Genomic DNA, 24,558 nt, shown 5'->3' with positions numbered 1-24,558 from the left:
GATCCCACTTTGGGAACTACTGAACTAGAAACAGAGCTTTGCAATAGCTTGTAAGTTCTGCCAGCCCATTAGCTTTGGGTCAAATCACTTATGAGCTTTGCTAGCAAAGCCAACATAACTTGCAAACTCTGGGAGCTTATTCCAACCCCCTCCCCCCACACTTCTTCTTAAAGAAAAACATAGGAATTTTAGTGCAATAATGGAAGTAAGGTGGTCCTCAAGGGGTTAACTGGGTTACTCAAGATAGGTCTACACTAGAAGTGCTGTATCGGCACAGCTGCAGTGTACCTGATGAAGATGCTCTATGCCAACAGGAGAGTGCTCTCCGGTGGGCATAATTATTTCACCTTTGCAAGAGGTGGAAGATATATCTGCAGGAGAGTGTCTCCTGCCAACATAGCACCAGTGTGGACAGTGCTTAGGTCGCTGTAACTAGTGTCGCTCAGGGGGGTGTCTGTTTGGCAGTTCATAGCCCCAGCACCACTGGGCTTACCACACTAGTTATGAACATAGGCGCCAACTTTCTCGGCACCGGTGGGTGCCCACCCCCCCCACCCCTTTCCATGCCCCTGGCCCTGCCCTGACTCCACCACATCCCCGCCCCTGGCCCCACCCCCATTCCAACCCCATCCCCAAACTCCCCGCCCTAACTCCGCCCCCTCCCTGCCCCTATTGGATCCCTTCCCCAAATCCCTGCCCCGGCCCCGCCTCTTCCCACAGCGCGCCGTGTTCCCCCTTCTCCCCCCTCCCTCCCTACCCTGCGAATCAGCTGTGTCGCAGCGCAAGTGCTGGGAGGGAGGGGGGAGAAGCAGGATGCGGCGGCTTGCTCGCAGAGGAGGCGGAGGAGGAGGTAAGCTGGAGCAGGGGGGGCGGGACAGGGCCATGGGAGCTGCCGGTTGGTGCTGAGCACCCACCAATTTTTTTCCATGGGTGCTCCAGCCCCAGAGCATCCACGGAGTCGGCGCCTATGGTTATGAATATAAAAAAATTGCTTGAACCCTGGCACCTCTTTCACTACAAATTAAGCACTGTTAGTGTCCTCCCCGCACATACAATTGAATAAAGCAGCATGTTCCCTGCCTGCAGTACTTTAAGTAAAGTGTATTTCTTGTGCACTGAGTGGTCCCTTTACAAAACTGACAACAAGGAAAACCATAAGAATAACAACTTCATGGAGCGAAGGAGGAGTGGCAGCAATATAGTCAAAGATGGGGCCACTATTTTCCTGTCAATGTGATTATAGATAAGGAATTTTCTCAGAAAGCAATTTTCGTGAGTGTCTGTGGCAGTAGTACCTGCTCCCTCTTGGGGAGTTTGTTGCAACCTCAGAAAGCAGGAAATAAAAGTTTAGAAGACCTGCCAAAGATCTTAACAGAGCACCACACACCAAAGCCAGACATTACTGTGTAATGGTTCAAGTTTTAGAGCAAATTGAGGAGGCCAGGGGAAAAGGTGCCTGTGTATGTGGCAGAGCTAAAAAGATTAACTGAATATTGCTTGTTTAGAAATGTCCCAGAGGAAATGCTGCGGGACAGATTGGTTTGATATTAATAATGAGAGAATTCAAAGACAATTGCTAGTTGGGGAGAGGGAAACATAACCTGGCCCAAAGCAGTAGAATTAGCAACAGTGATGGAATCAGCAGTGGAAAATTGACAAGATGTACACGTAGAAGGCAGGGCCAATGAAACTGACTCAGTAACATAAGGGACTCAGGCTCCTGACAGCTGTTTCTACTGTGGAAATGCTCATTTTGCATCTGTGCGTAAATTTAAAATGGTCCAGTGTCATAAATGATTGGACAATTTGTCATCTTTGCATTTGCTAGTTATCAAACAGTGTCTCAAATCCAGGAGCGTAGACCCCAAAAGACCAGAGAAGAAGGAAGAAAGCAAAGGGCTTTTTACCTTGAGGGGGAGGAAGACACACAGGAAGCAGTATGTACTTTCTCAAAGGGAAGAATAGAATTTGCAGGGCCAGACGGGGGGAGAATATGTTTTCCTAATTATTTATTTATTTAGGTTTAAAACCCTTGCCATGTAAATATCAAACAAAACAACCATTACAGTAGTGAGCTTTTGTTTAAAGAGACATACAAGAGTATAGTCATCAGACCTTTCTATTTAATAGGGTATTACCATATTACAGAGTGAGTAACATTTCTAGTGCCTTCATTAAACTGAGTGAAATCTCTGATTACACATTAAACAGATCAGGCATGTCTAGCAACTATTAATATTCAAAAAATTGGACAGGTGTACGGTCTTTGTTTTTTGCAGGTGAATGTACTTTGACTATTGAATGACTAGTAACTGAATATCTAAGTATGTTTGTCCTCTGTCTGTTTTGCTGGAAACATAATTGGTGTATTAATTTTTCTAACAATAACCTCCCATATTATTTGAACCATTCCTCTATGGTTGGACTACATCCAGGCTGTAAATTAAGAGTGGAGGGATGTAGTATAGTGATAATGAAGGGGTTAACTGGGTTACTCGGAGTATTATGGGTTTGAGCTATGCTCCACCCTACCCCTACTCCCCCCGGCCCCCCATTTTGGGATTTTACATAGCTGAACAATGCAGCACCTTCCCAGCCTGCAGTACTATAAGTGTTTCTTGTGCACTGAATGGGCCTTTTACAAAAATAAATTTAAGATATTGTGTACTGTTTGTATGATGGCAGCATCTATGGCCCCATTGCATAGGGCTCTGTTCAAGCACATTAAAAACAGACCCTGCCCCAAAGAGTTTGCAGTCCAAGTAATTCAACCTTCTTCTCAATTAATAAAACTAGGAAAACCAAAACAGCAATACTTTCATGTTGCAGATAAGTGCTATTTTCTACTCACTGTTAAATGTGTAGCTTTACATGTTACAACTAATCATGTCAGTAGATGTATGTCATAACACTCACAGGATGAGCAATGCAGCTGCAGAGAAGGGCCACTAGGATGATCAGAGGAATGGAAAACCTGTCGTATGAAAGGAGACTAGAGGAGCTCGGGCTGTTTAGTCTGACAAAACGAAGGCTGAGGGGGGATATGATTGCTCTCTTTAAATATATCAGAGGGATAAATACCAGGGAGGGAGAGGAATTATTCCAGCTTAGTACTAATGTGGACACGAGAACGAATGGATATAAACTGGCAGTGGGGAAGTTTAGGCTTGAAATTAGACGAAGGTTTCTGACCGTCAGAGGGGTGAAATATTGGAACGGCCTTCCGAGGGAAACGGTGGGGGCGAGGGACCTGTCTGGTTTTAAGATTAAATTAGATACGTTTATGGAGGGAATGGTTTAATGGTAAAACATAATTGGTGGGGAATACCGAGCAATAGCAGGTAAATAGTATAATGACTAACAAGGGTCAGGCTGGAGACTCTTGCCTACATGCTCGGGGTCTTACTGATCGCCATATTTGGGGTCGGGAAGGAATTTTCCTCCAGGGTAGATTGGCTGAGGCCCTGGAGGTTTTTCGCCTTCCTCCGCAGCATGGGGCAGGGATCGCTAGCAGGAGGGTTCTCTGAAAATTGAAGTCACCAAGACACAGGATTTGGGACTTCATCAGCAGAGTCAAGGGAAGGGTAGGGACAGTTTTGTGGCCTGCAACATGCAGGGAGTGAGACCAGATGATCATAATGGTCCCTTCTGACCTTAAAGTCTGAGTCTGAGTCTGAGTCATTGATGCTGCTGTTGAGTGCTTAACTTTTTCTAGTTTTTGTGATTTTAATTGTGCAACCTGAATATTGCATTTAAATAGGATTTTTGTACTTTTGCATTTAATTATAAATTTCCTTTTCATTAAAATCGGAAAACTTAATTGGAATTTACTTTGTATAATACTGTACACACCAGAACTAAGTTAAAATAAAGTTAAGGCTACAGCACACTGAAATTAAAATAAGAATATTTACAGTTGAATAAAATATACTATATATGCTCCAACATCTAGGATAAAGATATTCTCTTAATGTAAAATGTAGTCCTTGACATGTGCATTTAATCTTAAAAGGAATCGATATGATCCCTAGCTAAAGCATGAATATTTCATTAGATCAGATTAACTTTTGAACAGATCCAGTGGCAAACAGCACGTCTGGCATTACAGGATTCTTGTGTTCATAATTGATTGACTCTGAGATAAAATGCATACTAGGTTACTCCAAAAGAGAAACTTAAGTTCATCCATATTGCTGAATAAGGATACAATTAAGAACTTGTTTAACTTTTAGCACGTACTTAAGTGCTCGGCTGAATTGGGACCTATGAAAAGGCAATCTGCCCCAACGGTAGCGGAATGCCTGCTGGTACATTAGACAAAGCAAGCTGTAACATTGACTTGTGGGCCACTCCCTGATTTTCCTGTGAACTTCAGACAGTGCTGTTTTGGTTCACATTTCCAGAGTTTTCTTCACGTACACGAGGGCTAGATGTTTTTACAGTGAAATCTGAGATTCTGCAATACAGTTCTGTATCAGTTTGGATACTGTGGTCCCAGAACCATGGAACACATAGGGCTTTGGGCAAAGATAGTGGAAAACAAATGCTCTCCTACTGGGAGAAGTTGGGCTTTGGGTTTGCCCCAACCCCCAGAACAGCAGTTAAGAAAGGGCAAAAAGGAGACCTTCCCCCTCCCAGCAACCAAAAGGTGGGTGGGGGGGAGAGGAGAGGAGAGGAGAGGGCAGGAGAATGAGGAAAGATAGTGGAGTGCCTGCTATTCCAGCAGCCAGGAGGTGCATGGTGCTCTGACCTGTCTCTGTTAGCAGACTGATTAGTAGGTGTCTGGCATATCTCTTGAGCCTTTGGGCCAAATCCTCCAAAGATGGTGCAGGGAGGCCAGATTAACTAAACCTGCTCCATAGATGGGGCTAACCCCAAGCTGCCACTCTCCTGCAATACACACATCTTTCCCAAAGGGCTGGGTCCAATGGAAGGGGTATCTCCAGCTAGCATGTACACTGTTATCAGCCCCATGCCTGAGTTTGCTGTAAATAAAAAAAACATCCTGCCTTGTGCTAGGATTCCTGTTGCAGAGGATGCATCTGCTAGTTTACCTGCTCCAGACTGCAATGCTAGCTGCTTCCACCAAGGACAGGACTAAGTCCTTAGGACATCACAATGACTTTTGGGGTGGGGTTCTCTCGATACACAAATTTGACTAACCACACATTGTTCCAGCACCATACCTAGAACATATAATCTGAAGATTAAAATTCTGTACAAATGTCCTTTGCTCTCCTGGACAGTGTGCCTGTAGGTAACTCCGAAGGCTGTTTGTAAGAGAATTGGTATCAAAGGGTTAAAAAAGATGACTTTTATATTTCCTGTTTGATATCAAGATAATGATGAAGCAGCTAATGGTTACAATGTAGTGGTGAGATATCAAATGCCAGTAAACTAGTCACCAAACAAATGACTGTATTTCTTTTCCATCCTGATGACAGTTAGGCTGAAGTACCTTGAGAGTTTTTTTCTTTTCTTACTTTAAAAGTCAAATATTATGTCCAAGAGCCTGATCCAAAATCCACTGGAGTCAATGGGAAGGGCCCTAAATGACAGCTGTGGAATACAGCCTTCTGATTTCTTAGTCCTTCATTGACTATTTGCTAGGTGGCAGTGGAATTTTTTGCTATAGTTAAATATTTTAAATCGTTGCCATCTTTCAGAGGGTGAAATTACACAAATGCCAGGCTTTGCAATGGGAGATCAAAGATGTTTTGTAGAACTCTCTAAGGGTATGTCTTCATTGCAGCTGGGAATGAGCCTCCCAGCCTAGACAGACTCCTTTTAGCATGCTAAAAATAGCAGTGTGGACATTGTGGCACAGGCTGGCGCTCAGGCTCTCCAGCTCCAGCCATTGTGTCCACACTGCTTTTTTTCAGCCTGCTAGCTCGAGCCCCGTTGTGTCAGACTGTCTGTGTGGGCAGGGAGACTTGCTCCCACCTACAGCATACATGTATCCTGAGAACTCCCACAAAGCTCAACAAAAAGTTCCCAGTTTGTATTTGATGGTGCCCGTTACATACACAAAGCATAGTAGATACATACTTAGGTTTGTATTTGAAGACTATGGGCCTATTCCAGTGTCCATTTAAGTTAATGGAAAGCCTCCAATTGACTAAAACGGGGTTTCCGTCAGGCCCATGAACTCTGTGATCTTTAACACAAGGCAATGTATGCAATTATCTTGGATGACAACACATTTCCGGTGCATTTTGAGGTACAAGGCTGAAAGCAGATATCTAATGCAACTACATTTCAAGTGTTATTGCTTTTGGTCCTGATTCAGCAAGGTACTTAAGCAAATGCCTAACTTTAAGATGAGTAGTTCTGTTGTCTTCAGTGAAATGACTTATGTGCTTAGTTAGGCACATGCTTAAGTAGCTTGTTGAATCAGGCTCTTTATGATGTGGATTGCAACCTTGGTTTATATAGTTACCTAATCAGTTCTAACCACTGCAGTTATATCAGAAATCAACACAGATGCTACATTTGTCCACCAATCAGAATTATCTTTTCTATGTGAATATTATGTCTCAGTGCTTTTGTGTTCAGGTCTATTTTTTCATTAATATATCCAGAAGGAGAATTTCTTGGAACATTCACCTAACATTCTAAGAGAAATATTGCTGAGTGGGAGATGTTTCACTGCAATTTCCTGGGTGCTGAAAGTGTTCATCTTAGAATCTTCAATTTGTTCAGATTTCTAGAAGTTCCATAAAATTAAATATTCAGTGAACAAGTGGAAGAAAACCTGAGAGAGGTGAAAAAATCCAGAGGAACCAAGATAAAACAACGAAGAAGGACTAAAAATCTATGTAAATGCACATGGATGAACATACATACAAGTGAAAATACATAAACTAGATGTTCATGGAATTTCTAAAAGACTTGGACTAAATTCAGGTAATCACTTTTGTATTTGAGAAGAGCCATTGATTTTTAAACTGAATGCAAAGGGAAACAATTGCATTTTATTTAATACAGAACAGGATGCTTCACAGTAGGTGTGACTGAGAAAGCTACTGTGTGTTGATGGAAAGCAGACAAGCCTTTAATACAGCTTTTGAAGAAAGGTAATCTGCCAGATCCATACATATGGAGTATAGGATTGTGCCATAAATCAGACTTTATTAGAAAGCTGACAGCTTCCTCTCTCAAATGGCATTTCACTTAAATGTAAAACTCTCTCATCCAGCAACATTTCTTAATATCTTTAACTTAAAAGATTAAATCAATTTGTTTAGTTGAACCACCAACATTTTGGTTGTATTAAATAACTGTTCATACTACAGTCAGAACTGTGCTAGCTACAATCCTTTAAGTACAGTTGTTGCTAGCAGTTTTAGGATGGGGTTCTCTGTAACATGGATTGACTAGTATAGTTCTCAGAAAAGTAAAAAAGGACATGGAGAAGAATTGATTACCATCTTCTTTATAACTGCCCTTAATATATTTAAAGATTGTTATCAGGACCCCCCCCCCCCCCCAGTCTTCTTTTCTCAAGACGAAACATGCCCAGTTTCTTTAATCTTTCCTCATAGGGCAGGTTTTCTAAACCTTTTATCATTTTCTGTTGTTAATACACTCCAGAACGTTATTAGCTTTTTTTGCATCTGCATCATGTTGGGTCCTATTCAATTTGTGATCTGTTATAAACCCCCAGATCCTTCTCTGCAGTAGTACTGCCTAATCAGTTATTCCCCATTTTATATTTGCACATTTGATTTTTCTCCTTCCTAAGTGCAATGCTTTGCACTTGCCTTTATTAAATTTCATCTTGTTGATTTCAGACCAATTCTTCAATTTATCAAGGTCCTTTTTGAATTGTAATCCTGTCCTCCAAGTGCTTGCAATCCCTCCCAGTTTGTGTCATCTGCAAATTTTATAAGCATACTCTTCACTCCATTATCCAAATCATTAATAAAAATATTGAGTAGTATTGGACTCAGGACAGACCCTGTGGGATCCCGCTATATATATCCTCCCAGTTTGCATAGCAAACCACAGCCAACCATTGATAACTACTCATTGAGTATAGTCTTTCAATTTGCTATGCAAACTTCTTATAAGTAATTTAATCTAGACCACATTTCCCTAGTTTGTTTATGAGAATATCTGTGGGACTGTGTCTAAAGCCCTATTAGACTCAAAATATATCACACATACAGCTTCCCCTCTAGCTATGAATCCTGTAACCCTGTCAAAGAAGGAAATTAGGTTGATTTGGCATGATTTGTTCTTGACAAATCCATGATGGCTATTACTCTATAACTCTAGGTGTTTATAAATTGATTGTTTGATAATTTGTTCCAGTATCTTTCCAGGAATTGAGGTTAGGCTGACTGGTCTATAATTTCCTGGGTCTTCTTTGTTTCCCTTTTAAAAGATAGATACTGTTTGCCCTTCTCCGGTCCTCTGGTACCACTTGTCCTCTATGAGTTCTCAAAATATAATGGCTAACAGGTCTGAGATTGCTTTGGCTAGTTCTTTAAGTATGCTAGGGTAAATTTCATCAGGCCCTGCCAATCTGAATGCATCTAGCTTATCTAAATGGCTGTATCTAGTGTATTTCTGTTCCCAGTGGCCTCACACTAGCTTAGAGAAAGAAATGAACAAACCACACACATGCCTTTCTACAAGGAGTTCAGAAACAACTTTATTTATAGCTTACACTTTTTTTTTGCTAAAAGTGCATAGTAATTATGTATACAGTAGTCAGCATCCAAGACTTTACAGAGAGCAAATTCCTCAAAAAACAAACACAATCCAATTGAAACGAAGATTCATACTGATTTATTCAGTTGCATGCAGAGACCCTTAAACAAGATATCTCATTTATACTTAAATGTGCTTGAATCACTAGCTGATAAAAAGATGCAACTGTTGCTGTATTTTCTTTATGCCTCTCCATACTATTGACTCCCATTTGCAACTGCAAGCCTTAAGGCATTCACCTACAGCAGGAATGCTCAATAGGAGGCTCCTTAAGATTTGAATATAGCCAGCCATGAAGAAGCTCCCAGGGACCTGAAAGTCTACTGGTGGTCTTTCCTCTTCAATAATTATGGGCATAACTTGCTCCCATTTGAGTCAATTGCTAAATTGCCATTGATTTCAGTGGAGCAGAGTAGGCCCTACTTTAGCAAACTGTGAGGGGAAGAAATAATTTAGCTTCTTTCTGCTCCCAGCCCTAACAGAAATAAACATATTTAAAGGAGGTCTGTATCTTTTGATCCATGTAAAACCTTCTTATCTTCTTACATCTCACCTGAGTATATAAAGGATGGTGCCACATATTTCATACCCTTAGCTTTAAATTGTGCCTTAAAAGTTATGCAGCTGTGCTCCTTGTAGCTATGATTCATAGAGGATTTCTAGAAAGAAGGGCAAAATGGATAACGAGAAGGATCAGATACGTTACGTTCAGTTTTGATGCATGTACAGGACAAGACCTGAGTTGGCTGAAGTCATTGGGGTGTATGTACGTTAGACAGATGCAACAAATGAACAAAGTTTACTCTTCCCTAAATATTACTTATTTAATCAGGACTGGTGCAGCAGGTCTTTATCACTGAGATAAGAGTTAGCGGAGCACAAGGGCCATTTGAGGCCAGATGCTATTCCCATTTACATCAATGGAAATCTTTTCCCATTGTTATCACAATAATTGGGAATAGGATCAAGCCCCATATGAACAACCAGGACTCATGAGTGTTAAATGGCTGCTCTGTACAAATGAATCACTAGTCGGCATTTATAAAAGAAAGGCAGACCTCTTTTGCTTTCCTCCCTGCTTCTCCACTGACTCCTTTACATTTAGTTGGCTTGTAAAAAGGTGTACTGTTCATTTGAGGCCTTCTGAGGCCCCCACTGAAGTCAGTGGGAGTTTTGCCATTGATCTCAAAGGGAGCAGAATCAGGCTCTTCTAGAGGTAGGACTATTAGGAGGATAGATAGGGTACACTGCCCACTTGTTTGTCCAGGGGTTTCTGATTTTAGAAAGAGCCATGGTCCTTTCTCAGGGAGATTACAAGCCCCTTTGAATATGACATTCCTTGTGCCAAAGGTCAATGAATATTACTTAGCACCTACAGAGTTCTTTGCATTTTATTAAGCGCTTTACAAACATTAGCTTAGAACACTCCTGTGAGGTAGGTAAAGTTTATTATTCCCATTTTACAGATGGGGAAACTGAGACAGGGGGCCAAATTCATCCCTAGTGTGTTTCCACTGACTTACATGAATTTGCCCCAGAAAGTTTAAATAACTTGCCCAAGGTCACAGACCATGTAGTGGCAGAGTTAGGGTCAGAAGGCTAGAGCTCCTGGTTCTTGGGCCTCTGTTCAGACCACTTGATCATGTTGACTGTTATAGGCAATAAGACATGCTGTGGATATCTGGGTTCTTACTCTATGCATTATTTGGTGCTATAAGGCATGTGGATGTCAACCCAATGACTTTAACCAGTCATGAAGTGCAATAATTCCTTACAATTACACTGCCTGGAATATTGTACTGCAATGGAATTTATACATAAAAATAAAGCAAACTGTCAGGCTCACATTTTTGTTGGGTACTATTGACATAAACATGATAAATGAGGCTGAATTCAGCACAGACACAATGAGCAGGAAACTTTAAACAAATAATCAACTCTCAATTGAGAAAACATAATAATGATTCTAGTTCTAACTGCCAAATCTCTCCCCTGGCATGCAGACTAGAACTGTGTGTATCCATACCCTTTCACCTTGTTTCCAGAGCTCAGATGCTAGCCTTGCTGTGAAACAGCTGTGAGCTGGCTCGGCATTCTAGATTCCAACATTCAAATGGATACACCAAGCTTCCCATGTGAAGAATTCCAGTATTGCCATAGCACTATAGGACAGTTTCTACAGGCCAGCTGTGTAACTCACAGGAGTAATTTCTACTCCAGTTCACATGCTACATGTAGTTGGGAAGCTTGTCATTCCTCACGGGCATGTCAATATCTAGGCTACGGTTCTGGGAACACATTCATTATGAAATAATATCATGCACCAACATTCTGTGTAGCAGCAGCCCCACACGTGGTCTGTGCACACCTGCACAAGTGTGTCAGGATGGAGACCATTGCTGGGCCAAGAAAGGAAAAGCAAATCGAAAGGACAGGTCATGCTTCTGAGCCCTAGACCCCATCCCTCCATGACTCTTTTCACAAAAGGTCTGAGAAGTACCCGCTCTTCAGGATTGGAGCAGAAATCTTTTACTCTCTGCTCTCTATGCTAGGTGTGCATTTTCTGGCAGGTGCTTTTACAATGCCCTGCAAGATTTTGTACCCTTAAATGCCCCTCAAGCTCAAAGCTATTAGAGAGCAGACCTGCTGTCTAAGCTCTGGACACGACTGTGGATGCACTGAATTCTCTTCGGTATGCTTGCAAGCCAAGGAATGGTTCCTACCCACACTTAAGCCAATAGGAGTTTTGCCATTCACTACAATGAGAGCAGAAATGGGTCCCATAATTGAGGGTGGCTTGTCCCACTTCTGGCCTCCCTAACTCATATTCATTAAAAACTGGCCATCAAATATATCAGATTGTGTTATCCACATATGTGCCCGTCAACAAATAAATATAGACATTCAAGTACCAGCTCCCTAGAAATTCTGCAGAGAAATGTGGCAATTATCATTGTAACCATTTAATATTAATCTGCATTTAAAACAAAATAATATTAGTTACAATTCTGGAAACCTATGCAGACCTACCTGTACTCATTCACCCTTTGATACATCCAGTGCATTGACAATACAGTAAATCAGAAAGCTGCACTTGCAATCAGCATTCATAAATCATTCTACAGATGGGCTTAGATGTTAAATACACCTCAAAACTTTGCTGAAATACAAATGTTCAGAATGAAGCAATGTCCTGAATATTACCTAGTGGTGCCTTATTGAGCACAAATCTGTAAATCAGGTGGGCTTTACAGCCACCATTTATGAATGGAAATAAGATTCCAGTTATACTTGCAACCATAGATAATCCAACCCCATATACTGTTGTCTGTAATTGGGATATATATAGATGATCTCACGTGGCCTAACTGCAAATATCAAATGTATTTTTACAAGTTAGCCATGGCCTTTCTGACATTGCTTCTCAAGATGCCCTCTACATTGTTACTGACGAGCACAAATAAAACTCATTATGTAATATGGTTTAAAGACTTTCTCTACATTTGGCTTATACTCTCAGCTGTTTTTGAGCTGTCTCTTAGCACTGAGAGCTGTTCTTCCTGGCCTTTCTGATTTCTCCTACATGTCTTAATTGCTGGTTGGATGCTCTAATGCCATCTCTTAAAAAAATCTTTAAAAGAAATAATTTATTTTGAAGCTTGGATGAGCCATCTAAAACCACTAAAAATGTCTTATTTTAACGTGGGTGCATCACACTTGAAACATCAACTTTATTCTTAACACATTAATTTCAAACTCAATGTATATGTGCATAACATATGTAGATGTTCGAACAGTGTCATGGGTCAGATCCTGTAGTGGCTCCACACTCAGAACTCCCTTGGAAGTCAGGGAGTTTGGAACATGGTGCAGCTGCAGGAGCTGACTCTGTATTTGTTTATCTAAAGGATTTTCAAAACTTTTCAGTGTGAACCACATCTTAATAGAGTTCTTGAGACAATCTCCCCTCCTACTGACTACTGTGCAGACCACCTCCTATCTTACTGGCAATTGAGTAACACCACTGGGGCAACTATAATCATTTACATGGATAAGTAATATTAGGAAAGTGTTTAATGTAGTTTTAGCATCTTTTACTTCAGTTTAGCAGCTGGAAACAAGGAGACAGGCACATGGGACCAGCCTGCTCTCTACAGACCATCAATAAATACTCATGGACCACATTTGGGAACCACGGATTTACCCAATTTAGTCACACGCTTCATGACTCCACAAGTGGCTCTTCCACAAGTCATGTGTTAGCAGCCCCATCGCTGATATATTTGTGTTGGGCCATATCCTATTAAATACTGTAGCTTGAAAAAAACAAAATTACAATACTGTAAAAAATATGTAGGGAAAGAAGGTGAAGCGGGCCACCTTTTCCTTCTATTATCCACCTCTTGGGTCATGAGAAAAAACCCATCTCATTGGGCCCCAACATGCCTCAATAATCACCAGATTAATGTAATGGAATAGGGAAGGATACATTCTCTGCCTTAAGCAACCCCAAAAGTAGGCAGTGAAGAGGAGAATTTATCTATGGATTCAAGCAGCCCTAACTCATGATAGGCGTAATCTTCCTTGCCAGATTGAAACTCTGACTTCAGTGAAAATTTTGGGTGCACAAAGACTGCCAACTGAGTCCTATCTAAAAAGAGTGGGAGAAGTCATTGGACCAAGGGTTCTTAATGATAATCACACTGGAAAACATCTGCTTCTGCTCAGGCATAAAGGACCCTAGTGATAAACATTCTGGGGAATATGTGCAAAGGCATAAATGGGAGATAAATGCTCCACTTCCATTGATTTTCAGTGGAAGTGGAGCATCTAAAGGCTTTTTGTGTCTTTGAAAATCTCCCCGTGTTATGAGAGTGGTGGTGTTTGGAGTGACCCAAGACCTCCTCAATGCCAACTGGCAAGGGGAGCGCCGTATTATTGCCTAGGCCGACAAGGCCTAGGCCTAGGGCGGCAAATTTGCAGGGGTGGAAGCTCCCCTCCGCACCCCGCACCCCAGCTCCAGCTCACCTCCGCCTCCTCTGCAAGCGCGCCGCCGCGTCCTGTTTCTCTCCCCTCCCAGCGCTTGCGCCGTGAAACAGCTGTTTCGTGGGGCAGGGAGGGAGGGGGGAGGAGGGGGAACGCCGCGCACTGGGGAAGAGGCGGGGCTGGGGGCGGGGACTTGGGGAAGGGATCCAATAGGGGAAGGGAGGGGGCGGAGTTGGGGCAGGGACTTTGGGGAGGGGGTTGGAATGGGGGCGGGAAAAGGGCGGGGTTGGGGCGGGGCCAGGGCGGCAATTATTTCCCGGCCTAGGGGCGGCAAAATTATTAATCCGCCACTGGCAAGGGGGAGAGGGGTGACAATATTATCCTGATTCTGGTATGTACATTCTGGTTCACCAAAGAATGTTATGTGAGGTCTTAAACGAAAAGCTGTGTTACACTGCTCATTGTCATTGTTGAAAAATGTATGTACAAATACTATGTAAGCAGTTCTGTATGTATACTGAAAATATGTTCTTAGAGTCTGTATCACAGCAGGGGTAGATACAGGTTTCCTGTCAGACAAGGGATGTTCATTTATGTATTCTCTGTTGAAATGTAAATTAAGTATTGTCTCATTCACAGTGGGTCTTCCATCACCTATCTAAGATGAATGCAGATGTAGGATTATAAGGATTTCAGGAAGAAACTAACAGAAACACAGCTGGGGGAAGAGAAACTTATCTTCAGATATACTTCAAAGGTTTGATGGACTATATTTGGGGAACTGAGTAGATAACCCACCATCCTGCATTTAGGAAGTAAACGGGCAGTGTGTTTACGTTAATGAAGATGGGATCACAGCCAGCCTTCATTGAAGATGTTAAAAAAGGCTTTGGGTCAGAAACTTAATTAGACAAGGAGGCTAACACAAGAGTTGAGTTTAGTCTCCAGAAAATGTTATGATTTTGTTTTATATGTAACCTTTGTGTTTTCATTACCCTTACTCACTATCTCTTGAATCTTTGATAATAAACTTATAGTTGTTTTTCACTATAAATATATCTCAGTGCTGTGGTATTAAGCAAGGTGTTGATACTGTGTTGAATCATATAAGCTGGTGTGTACACTGTTCCCTTGGGGACAGAAGACCTGATATTTCTGTGAGAGTTTAGTGGATAAGTGGTTGAACATTACAAGGGAACACTTCAAAGGGTTTGGGGACTGGGCTGCACCTATTGTTAAACTGCAAGTTAAAGTAAGGGCTGGGATAGCCCAGAAGAAAGTGCTTGTGTGGCTAACAGGCTGGTGATGTCAAGGAGCTGACATCCAGTTAAGCACAAGCAAGTTTCCCTCTCTCTGGAGGCAGGAGGATAACAAGGTGACTCTGTCCTGGGTACCTTGAGAACCATCACAGGAGCTCCCTCTATATTTGACAGTCACTGATGTATTCAGCCTTCAAAATCATGTTTGTGTGAAGACTCCAACCTCAAATAAAGGGCCTGATCCTGCAATCCCTACTCAACCACAACACCCATTGATGACAATGGGAGTTTTTCCTAAATCAGGACTACAAGATTGGGCCCCAAATACTTAATTGAGGCTTGATGCATCATATCTGAAAACAAATGTATAGGCAGAAACGTATTTCCACAGGTAAAGATGAATCTGCCCTGTATAAAGAATAGTTAAGTTATTGTGCAATATAAGACTAGAGTTCCAGTAAGGAGCGACATCATACATTTTGAAAATGGAGCATAACGAGTAGTTTGCCACCTGAACATTGACCGTAATTTCCTTGTATTATATTATTGCATGCTTGTTGTTTGTCCGGTCATATAACTTTAAAATATTTCTGTTTAAAACCCGGTCCATTTATAATCTACAAAATCTTTATTAGTATCAATAGTATGTTGTTAATAATTAAGTCATCTCTTTGCTGCTAATACCTGGGTTACTGTGCAAAGACACTGCAAATTTGTATTTTTTTAAAAATCTGTTCATGGGTGTGGTGTTGTTAACCTGTAAACTGGAAGAGTCACCCAACTAAAACTTCTGCCCTATGAAACATCCACAGCACAGCCGCTTAGGTAGGGTTTTAAAATGTCCAGCTGCCACAGAGGTAAATTGAATTACGAAGCAGCAGGGGAAGGATGTCAAAATATAAAACTGAGTACTTATCTAGAGACAGATTCTGCCTCCTATAACACGTTCAGTAGTTCCTATGCATATTCAGTAGTATCTTATTCTACAGTAGTCTAAGGGTGACAGCATCTGGCCCCAAGTAACTAAAGAGCAGAAGAAGAGGGGAAGCAGAAATCAGGTCAATATACTTCATAACTTTAAAAAATAAATCAGATGTTGGATTAGGGCCTTTGGGTGAAATCATGTTCTCCGCTCCACAAACCTCCTATTGAAGTCAATGGGGGCTTTGTGTGAGTAGAGAATTAGGTTTTGGTTCTCTGGGCTTGATCCTCTGCTGGCCCAATGGCTTCAGTGGAACTGTGCCGATTTATACCAGCTAAGAATCTGGCTCTGTATTTCTATTTTGCCTTGGAATGACTATTCCAACAATTCAAGCTTCAGTCGCACAATATGAACAAAATCCCTTGATCAAATTATAGCTCCCTAATGATTTGCAGTTGTTTTTTACCTTTCTCTCTAAAATCTTAACTGTAGCTTGGTTGCCACAAAGGCTATAACACAACACTGGGGGATGGAGTGGGAGAGGCTATGGACAGCTGTCAGCTTGTTTGCATTTATAATCCAGTTCCACTGAATGTGACCCCAATGGGCTATTACAGTAGCACAGAAGAAGAAGAACTTCAGTGCATAATCTGCTAGGGAATTCCACACAGGACTTGATTAAAAATCTGTGTGTATAATCCTGGTGCGGGTGCATATATTGCTGATTTAAATAATCTCCTAAATGATCTAGAGTTAGAAAAGGGGCCTTTACAGTTCATGCATTCTTTTTTCTAGCAGATTTAACAGTAGTGCTAAATGGTTTCACCTTGTGTGCTAAACAATCTCCTAAACAGTCTGGAGTTAGTAAAGGGGCCTTCACAGTTCATGCATTTTTTTTCTAGCAGATTAAACAGTAGTACTAAATGGTTTCACCTTGTGTCCTAAACAACAATGTAGGAATAGTTATAAACAATAGTGCTTGATTTCTTCCCTTGGGAACCTAGTAGTTTTAAGAGTAATAGTAGTATTCTAGCAGTTCAGTGATTGACAAGAGGAAACAACCACTTTCAATAGAAAGGTACCAGGCTCCTTTGTAGCTTTCACTTAAATTTTGCAGCATCCTCTAAAAAGAACAGGAACAGGAATCACAATAGGAATAAATATACCTGGCCGCCTAGTCCTGTTTGCAGAGATCTGCAACGTTCAAAAATTTCCTTATGACCATTCCCAGGCAAAGCATTAAGAGCAGCATATATCCGATGGTGCCTAGGAAGGTAGGGGAGGCAGGTGGGGATTTGAGGAACTGCAGCAGCCCTTCTTCTAGATAGTACATCTGGTCATAGATGCTGAGGAAGGTGAAGATGTGGAAGAGCTGGTGGCTGTGCCCGATGATATCAAACAGCCCCGGCTGGATCCTCTCGGGGATTTTGCTGATGTTGAAGAACGCGGCCACCAGGAGCCAGAAGTAGCGCCTGTAGAAGTAGACGAAGAGGGTGGGGTTCTGCCCCTGCAGGTCGAAGAGGAAGCTCTCCAGCATGATGGGGCAGGCCATGCTGAGGGGCATGGCAAAGACGAAGGTCCGGATGGCGAAGGGGTAGGCGCACCACTCGGAGCGGCTCTTGCAGCACGCCACGGTGCAGGTGACGGCCAGCACAAAGGCCACCGGCAGCACCAGGGCGCTGTAGAGGGCGATGGGGAGGCTGCAGTCCAGCTGCCAGCCCAGGCGCTGCTGCAGGTAGCGGCTCATGGCCCGCGCGTCCAGCAGACGCAGGCCGGGCAGCAGGTAGTAGGAATAAGCCACGGTGCTGGCGAAGCCGTAGTAGCTGATGGAGGCGTAGTCCAGGTAGAAGAAGGCGGCGCGCAGGCGCAGCGAGAGGCAGCTGAACACATGGGCCGTGCAGCTCATGGCAAACGTGAGCAGGACGCCCGAGGCGTAGCACCAGAGGGGCAGCAGGAGGGGGTGGTGGAAGGGCAGCTCGCCGGCCCCGCTCAGGAAGAAGAGCCGGCAGAACTTGCTCAGGAAGAGGAGCAGGGGGATGAAATGGGTCCAGAAGTTGAGCGTCTCGTTGGTGGGTTGCAGCACCGAGGCCAGGCACTCCTGGGCGCTGCAGTGCAGCCGCCGGTAGCCCGACAGGATGAAGCACTCCACGAAGTCATCGGGCACCTCGTCCCAGCGCAGCAGGGGGGCAGAGGGAGGAGGGGGAGGCGCCTGGTCCTTTGCTGCCCGGCCTCCAGGCATGGTGCCCCCCTCCCCAGCCCCCTCGGCCCGCCGCGGTGCTGCTCCTCTGCGGGGGTGGCGGTGGGGGGAGGAGAGGGCGCCTTTGGGGCCCCGGAGCCGGAGCCGGGCTGGTGATGTAAGCCGGCAAAGGAAAAGCCGCTTTCCCCGCTGCCGCCGGAGGAGGAATTGCAGTGGATTTGTGCTTCTCCTCCTCCTCCCCCCGCCAGCATCACTCATTGCAGCAGCGGCAGCATCGCTCCAGCCGACGCGCGGCGGCAGCTCCTCCTGCAGAGGAGCCCAGCCTCGCGGTAATTCAGCCCCTGCCGCTGGAGGAGACCGAGACCCTGCCCGGCTTGGGGCCCCGAGTCCCCCCCGCGGCAGAACGGGATGCCGGCTCCTGCTCTGTGCCCGCCGCCCCCGCCGCGCCGGTTAATGATTGATGCGCTGCGAGCGCAGGCGGCGGTCTCTGCCGGCTTGGGCGGGGGAGCCATTGATTTGTAAGGCCTGGGACAGTGCGCCTACCCCGCCCCCCCTCTCTGAACACCCGATACATTGTCAGCCGGAGGATGAATTTTCCACTCCTCTCCGCGGTGCTGTGGTTTGCATGTCACTGTCATCACGGGCTCTTTCCCTCGCTCAGCCCGCAGCTTCGTGCGGCTCCCTCTCGCCTCCTTCTAGGAAATTCACAAAGCAACCACTTTGGGGAGGGGAGGTTAAGGGGCGGGCGGTTTGGGGAGAAATACGCAACAATAGGTGCTTTGAAAGGGGCACACCATTGTATTGTCTTTTTTTTTTAATTAGCCACATTGGAGTATAACAGACACAAGTGGAACATTAAAAAAACCTTACACATTTCAGTGTGTTAAATGCACAGTCGTACTAAATGCATCAGATCAGACGCGTAAGAATCCCTGGCAACAGTAAGAAGGGGGCCCACTGGGAAAGAAGAGATAGCAATGCCAAAATCGGGAATTGCTGACCAAACAAAACAAAGACCTGGTGGCAACCTCCCTCCCCTCCCCCCCCCATCCCCTAGGCGAGATAACCGGTTAAACTTTAATTCGTTTGATCTTTACACTCTATATTTCAATGAATATGTCAAAGTACCATGCTGGCCATGTTTTCTTTTGGTGACATTGTACTATGCAAAGGACACCAATCTATGTAAAAGACTTGCGGAGAAATATTTATCCCACGTGCCTGGGAAGAGTATATTTACTGTACTTATGGTATGTAATGTGAACAGCAGCTTTTTGCCTGCTGGCTGACAGTGAGAATCTACAATGGGCTTGACAGCAGAGGCTCTGTGTTGATCCTTGGACAAATCCTACATTTATCAACGGTGCCATTATGTAATTGGTACAGTTACATAATCAGAATATAAAAAATGATACAGAGAAAAATGCACTGTAAGCATGTAACTACACTGAAAGATAGTAAATATAGGACTACAGAAAGTTTGGTAAGGAGCTGCAGGCTCAGGGTAGTGGTCAAATGGATAGGATGTTCTTTGCTGTTCTGGTGTGTTTCCTCTTTTTGTTTGTAATTTAAACAAATCTTTCAAAAACACTTGGCAACTGTAGACCATTCTAAAATAATGTCTTTATCACATTGTAATACATAAAGAACAAATTTGCTCCATTATAATCATCATAGTCGTTTTTATATGATCTCTTAACATATGTCAGGCCCCTCCCATAGTCTACAGGTCTTCCTGTCTTCTTTTCTCAAAACTCAACATGCCCAATTGTTTTAACCATTCCTCATAGGTCAGGACAGGTTTTCTAAACCCTTTATCATTTTTGTTGCTGTCCTCTGGACTCTCTCCAGTTAGTCCACATCTTTCCTAAAGTGTAGCACCCAGTATTGAATACAGTGCTCCAGCTGAGGCCTCACTAGTGCAGAGTAGAGCTGGACAGTTACCTCCTGTGTCTTACACTCCTGTTAATACACCCCAGAATTATATTAGCCTTTTTCATGGCTGCTCACATTGTTGACTCATATTCAATTTGTGATTCACTATAAACCCCAGATCCGTTTCAGGAGTACTATCACCTAGCCTTTTATTCTCCATTTTGTAGTTTTGCATTTGATTTTTCCTTGTATTTTACACTTATTTTTATTGAATTTCATCTTGTTCGTTTCAGACCAATTCTCTGATTTGTCAAAGTCTTTTTGAATTCTAATTCTGTCTACTCCTCTTCCCCTTTTGTTCACTCCTCATTTCTGTTTTTCTTCAGCAGAACCTTTAGGGTATAGATCAGGGGTTGGCAACCTCTCAGAAGTGGTGTGCCGAGTCTTCATTTATTCACTCTAATTTAAGGTTTTGCTTGCCAGTAATACATTTAAACGTTTTTAGAAGGTCTTTCTATAAGTCTATATATATAACTAAACTATTGTTGTATGTAAAGTAAATAAGGTTTTTTAAAATGTTTAAGAAGCTTCATTTAAAATTAAATTAAAATTCAGAGTCCCCTGGACCAGTGGCCAGGACCCAGGCAGTGTGAGTGCCACTGAAAATCAGCTTGTGTGCCGCCTTTGGCACATGTGCCATAGGTTGCCTACCCCTGGTATAGATTCTATCTTGACATATTCTGTGCATCCCCATTGACTTAATACTGTCGGTCTGGGCAGACTTTGACTTTACTACAGTAAGGTTAGATCTAAATTCCTACCCAGACTTTCCTTCCTACTTGTTTCCACATTGATATCAAAGTTAGGATCTAACTACCTGGAAGATCAATTAACCTTTCACAACCAGCCAAAATGGCCACACAGGGCTACTGCAGCTGGTTAACCTCAGATTCAGATTGGGATAAGAGCATATTTGGTGGCAGGACCCTGACACTGAACCTCCTTACTAAGGCAGAAGCAGAGTCCAGACATGAGCACATACGGCTCAGAATTCCATACCCACTTATTTTGTAATGCCTTCCTCCAGGAATGTCTTCTCTCTTCTGGACAGTATTTTTAAAATTAAAATGGTAAGTAATTTTCACCTAGCCAGCATTCATGGAAATAAGGGATATGAGGAGAGTAAGAAAGAGAGAAGAAGAAAAAGCGAGGAAAAAAAAAGAATTTAGATTCACGGAGACAAAGTTTTCAGAGTTCCCTTTTTCATAGATTCATAGATTATAGGACTGGAAGGGACCTCGAGAGGTCATCGAGTCCAGTCCCCTGCCCGCATGGCAGGACCAAATACTGTCTAGACCATCCCTGATAGACATTTATCTAACCTACTCTTAAATATCTCCAGAGACGGAGATTCCACAACCTCCCTAGGCAATTTGTTCCAGTGTTTAACCACCCTGACAGTTAGGAACTTTTTCCTAATGTCCAACCTAGACCTCCCTTGCTGCAGTTTAAACCCATTGTTTCTGGTCCTATCCTTAGAGGCTAAGGTGAACAAGTTCTCTCCCTCCTCCTTATGACACCCTTTTAGATACCTGAAAACTGCTATCATGTCCCCTCTCAGTCTTCTCTTCTCCAAACTAAACAAACCCAGTTCTTTCAGCCTTCCTTCATAGGTCATGTTCTCAAGACCTTTAATCATTCTTGTTGCTCTTCTTTGGACCCTCTCCAATTTCTCCACATCTTTTTTAAAATGCGGCGCTCAGAACTGGACACAATACTCCAGCTGAGGCCTAACCAGAGCAGAGTAGAGCGGAAGAATGACTTCTCGTGTCTTGCTCACAACACACCTGTTAATGCATCCCAGAATCATGTTTGCTTTTTTTGCAACAGCATCACACTGTTGACTCATATTTAGCTTGTGGTCCACTATAACCCCTAGATCCCTTTCTGCCGTACTCCTTCCTAGACAGTCTTTTCCCATTCTGTATGTGTGAAATTGATTTTTCCTTCCTAAGTGGAGCACTTTGCATTTGTCTTTGTTAAACTTCATCCTGTTTAACTCAGACCATTTCTCCAATTTGTCCAGATCATTTTGAATTATGACCCTGTCCTCCAAAGTAGTTGCAATCCCTCCCAGTTTGGTATCATCCGCAAACTTAATAAGCGTACTTTCTATGCCAATATCTAAGTCGTTGATGAAGATATTGAACAGAGCCGGTCCCAAAACAGACCCCTGCGGAACCCCACTCATTACGCCTTTCCAGCAGGATTGGGAACCATTAATAACAACTCTCTGAGTACGGTTATCCAGCCAGTTATGCACCCACCTTATAGTAGCACCATCTAAATTGTATTTGCCTAGTTTATCGATAAGAATATCATGCGAGACCGTATCAAATGCCTTACTAAAGTCTAGGTATACCACATCCACCGCTTCACCCTTATCCACAAGGCTCGTTATTCTATCAAAGAAAGCTATCAGATTGGTTTGACATGATTTGTTCTTCACAAATCCATGCTGGCTGTTCCCTATCACCTTACCACCTTCCAAGTGTTTGCAGATGATTTCCTTAATTACTTGCTCCATTATCTTCCCTGGCACAGAAGTTAAACTAACTGGTCTGTAGTTTCCTGGGTTGTTTTTATTTCCCTTTTTAGAGCTGGGCACTATATTTGCCCTTTTCCAGTCTTCTGGAATCTCTCCCGTCTCCCATGACTTTCCAAAGATAATAGCTAGAGGCTCAGATACCTCCTCTATTAGCTCCTTGAGTATTCTAGGATGCATTTCATCAGGCCCGGGTGACTTGCAGGCATCTAACTTTTCTAAGTGATTTTTAACTTGTTCTTTTTTTATTTTATCCGCTAAACCTACCCCCTTCCCATTAGCATTCACTATGTTAGGCATTCCTTCAGACTTCTCGGTGAAGACCGAAACAAAGAAGTCATTAAGCATCTCTGCCATTTCCAAGTTTCTTATTACTGTTTCTCCCTCTTCACTAAGCAGTGGGCCTACCCTGTCTTTGGTCTTCCTCTTGCTTCTAATGTATTGATAAAAAGTCTTCTTGTTTCCTTTTATTCCCGTAGCTAGTTTGAGCTCATTTTGTGCCTTTGCCTTTCTAATCTTGCCCCTGCATTCCTGTGTTGTTTGCCTATATTCATCCTTTGTAATCTGTCCTAGTTTCCATTTTTTATATGACTCCTTTTTATTTTTTAGATTGTGCAAGATCTCGTGGTTAAGCCAAGGTGGTCTTTTGCCACATTTTCTATCTTTCCTAACCAGCGGAATAGCTTGCTTTTGGGCCCTTAATAGTGTCCCTTTGAAAAACTGCCAACTCTCCTCAGTTGTTTTTCCCCTCAGTCTTGATTCCCATGGGACCTTACCTATCAGCTCTCTGAGCTTCCCAAAATCTGCCTTCCTGAAATCCATTGTCTCTATTTTGCTGTTCTCCCTTCTACCCTTCGTTAGAATTGCAAACTCTATGATTTCATGATCACTTTCACCCAGGCTGCCTTCTACTTTCACATTCTCAACGAGTTCCTCCCTATTTGTTAAAATCAAGTCTAGAACAGCTTCCCCCCTAGTAGCTTTTTCAACCTTCTGAAATAAAAAGTTGTCTCCAATGCAGTCCAAGAATTTGTTGGATAGTCTGTGCCCCGCTGTGTTATTTTCCCAACATATATCCGGATAGTTGAAGTCCCCCATCACCACCAAATCTTGGGCTTTGGATGATTTTGTTAGTTGCTTGAAAAAAGCCTCATCCACCTCTTCCACCTGGTTAGGTGGCCTGTAGTAGACTCCTAGCATGACATCTCCCTTGTTTTTTGCCCCTTTAAGCCTAACCCAGAGACTCTCAACACTTCCGTCTCCTATGTCCATCTCTACCTCAGTCCAAGTGTGTACATTTTTAATATATAAGGCAACACCTGCTCCCTTTTCCCCCTGTCTATCCTTCCTGAGCAAGCTGTACCCATCCACACCAACATTCCAATCATGTGTATTATCCCACCAAGTTTCAGTGATGCCAACAATGTCATAGTTGTATTTATTTATTAGCACTTCCAGTTCTTCCTGCTTATTCCCCATACTTCTCGCATTTGTATATAGGCATCTAAGATACTGGTTTGATCTTTCCTCCCAGTTTTGTCCTGACTCTCCTTTCTCTCTGCCAATATAGCCCACACTCCCTCTTGTTTCCGACCCATCTCCCCGGTCTCCATGTTCCCCACTTACCTGTGGGCTTTGCTCACCTGTCCCCGTCGAACCTAGTTTAAAGCCCTCCTCACTAGGTTAGCCAGTCTGTGTCCGAATAGGGTCTTTCCTCTCCTCGAAAGGTGAACGCCATCTCTGCCTAGCAGTCCTTCTTCAAATAGCATCCCGTGGTCTAGGAAGCCAAAGCCCTCCTGGCGACACCATCTTCGCAGCCAGGCATTCACCTCCATGATGCATCTGTCTCTGCCCGGGCCCCTACCTTTGACAGGAAGAATTGAAGAGAATACCACCTGCGCTCCAAACTCCTTCACCCGTACTCCCAGAGCCCTGTAGTCACTCTTGATCCGCTCAGTGTCACACCGCGCAGTATCATTTGTGCCCACATGGATGA

At 43.2% G+C, this 24,558-nt stretch overlaps 1 protein-coding gene across 1 annotated transcript; it reads right to left on the bottom strand.

Annotated features, from left to right (window-relative positions):
- Positions 1–8,633: 8,633 nt before the first annotated feature.
- Positions 8,634–18,753, bottom strand: PAQR9 (progestin and adipoQ receptor family member 9). Its single transcript, XM_065557948.1, is given in 2 exon segments — positions 8,634–18,477; positions 18,480–18,753. Coding segments are annotated over 2 exon segments (1,533 nt in total). The 5' UTR covers positions 18,595–18,753; the 3' UTR covers positions 8,634–17,059.
- Between the last annotated feature and the right edge of the window lie 5,805 nt (positions 18,754–24,558).

This window comes from Chrysemys picta, chromosome 9 (genome assembly GCF_011386835.1).
Source record: "Chrysemys picta bellii isolate R12L10 chromosome 9, ASM1138683v2, whole genome shotgun sequence".
NCBI lineage: Eukaryota > Metazoa > Chordata > Testudines > Emydidae > Chrysemys > Chrysemys picta.
This window is presented reverse-complemented; position numbering and strand designations above follow the sequence as displayed.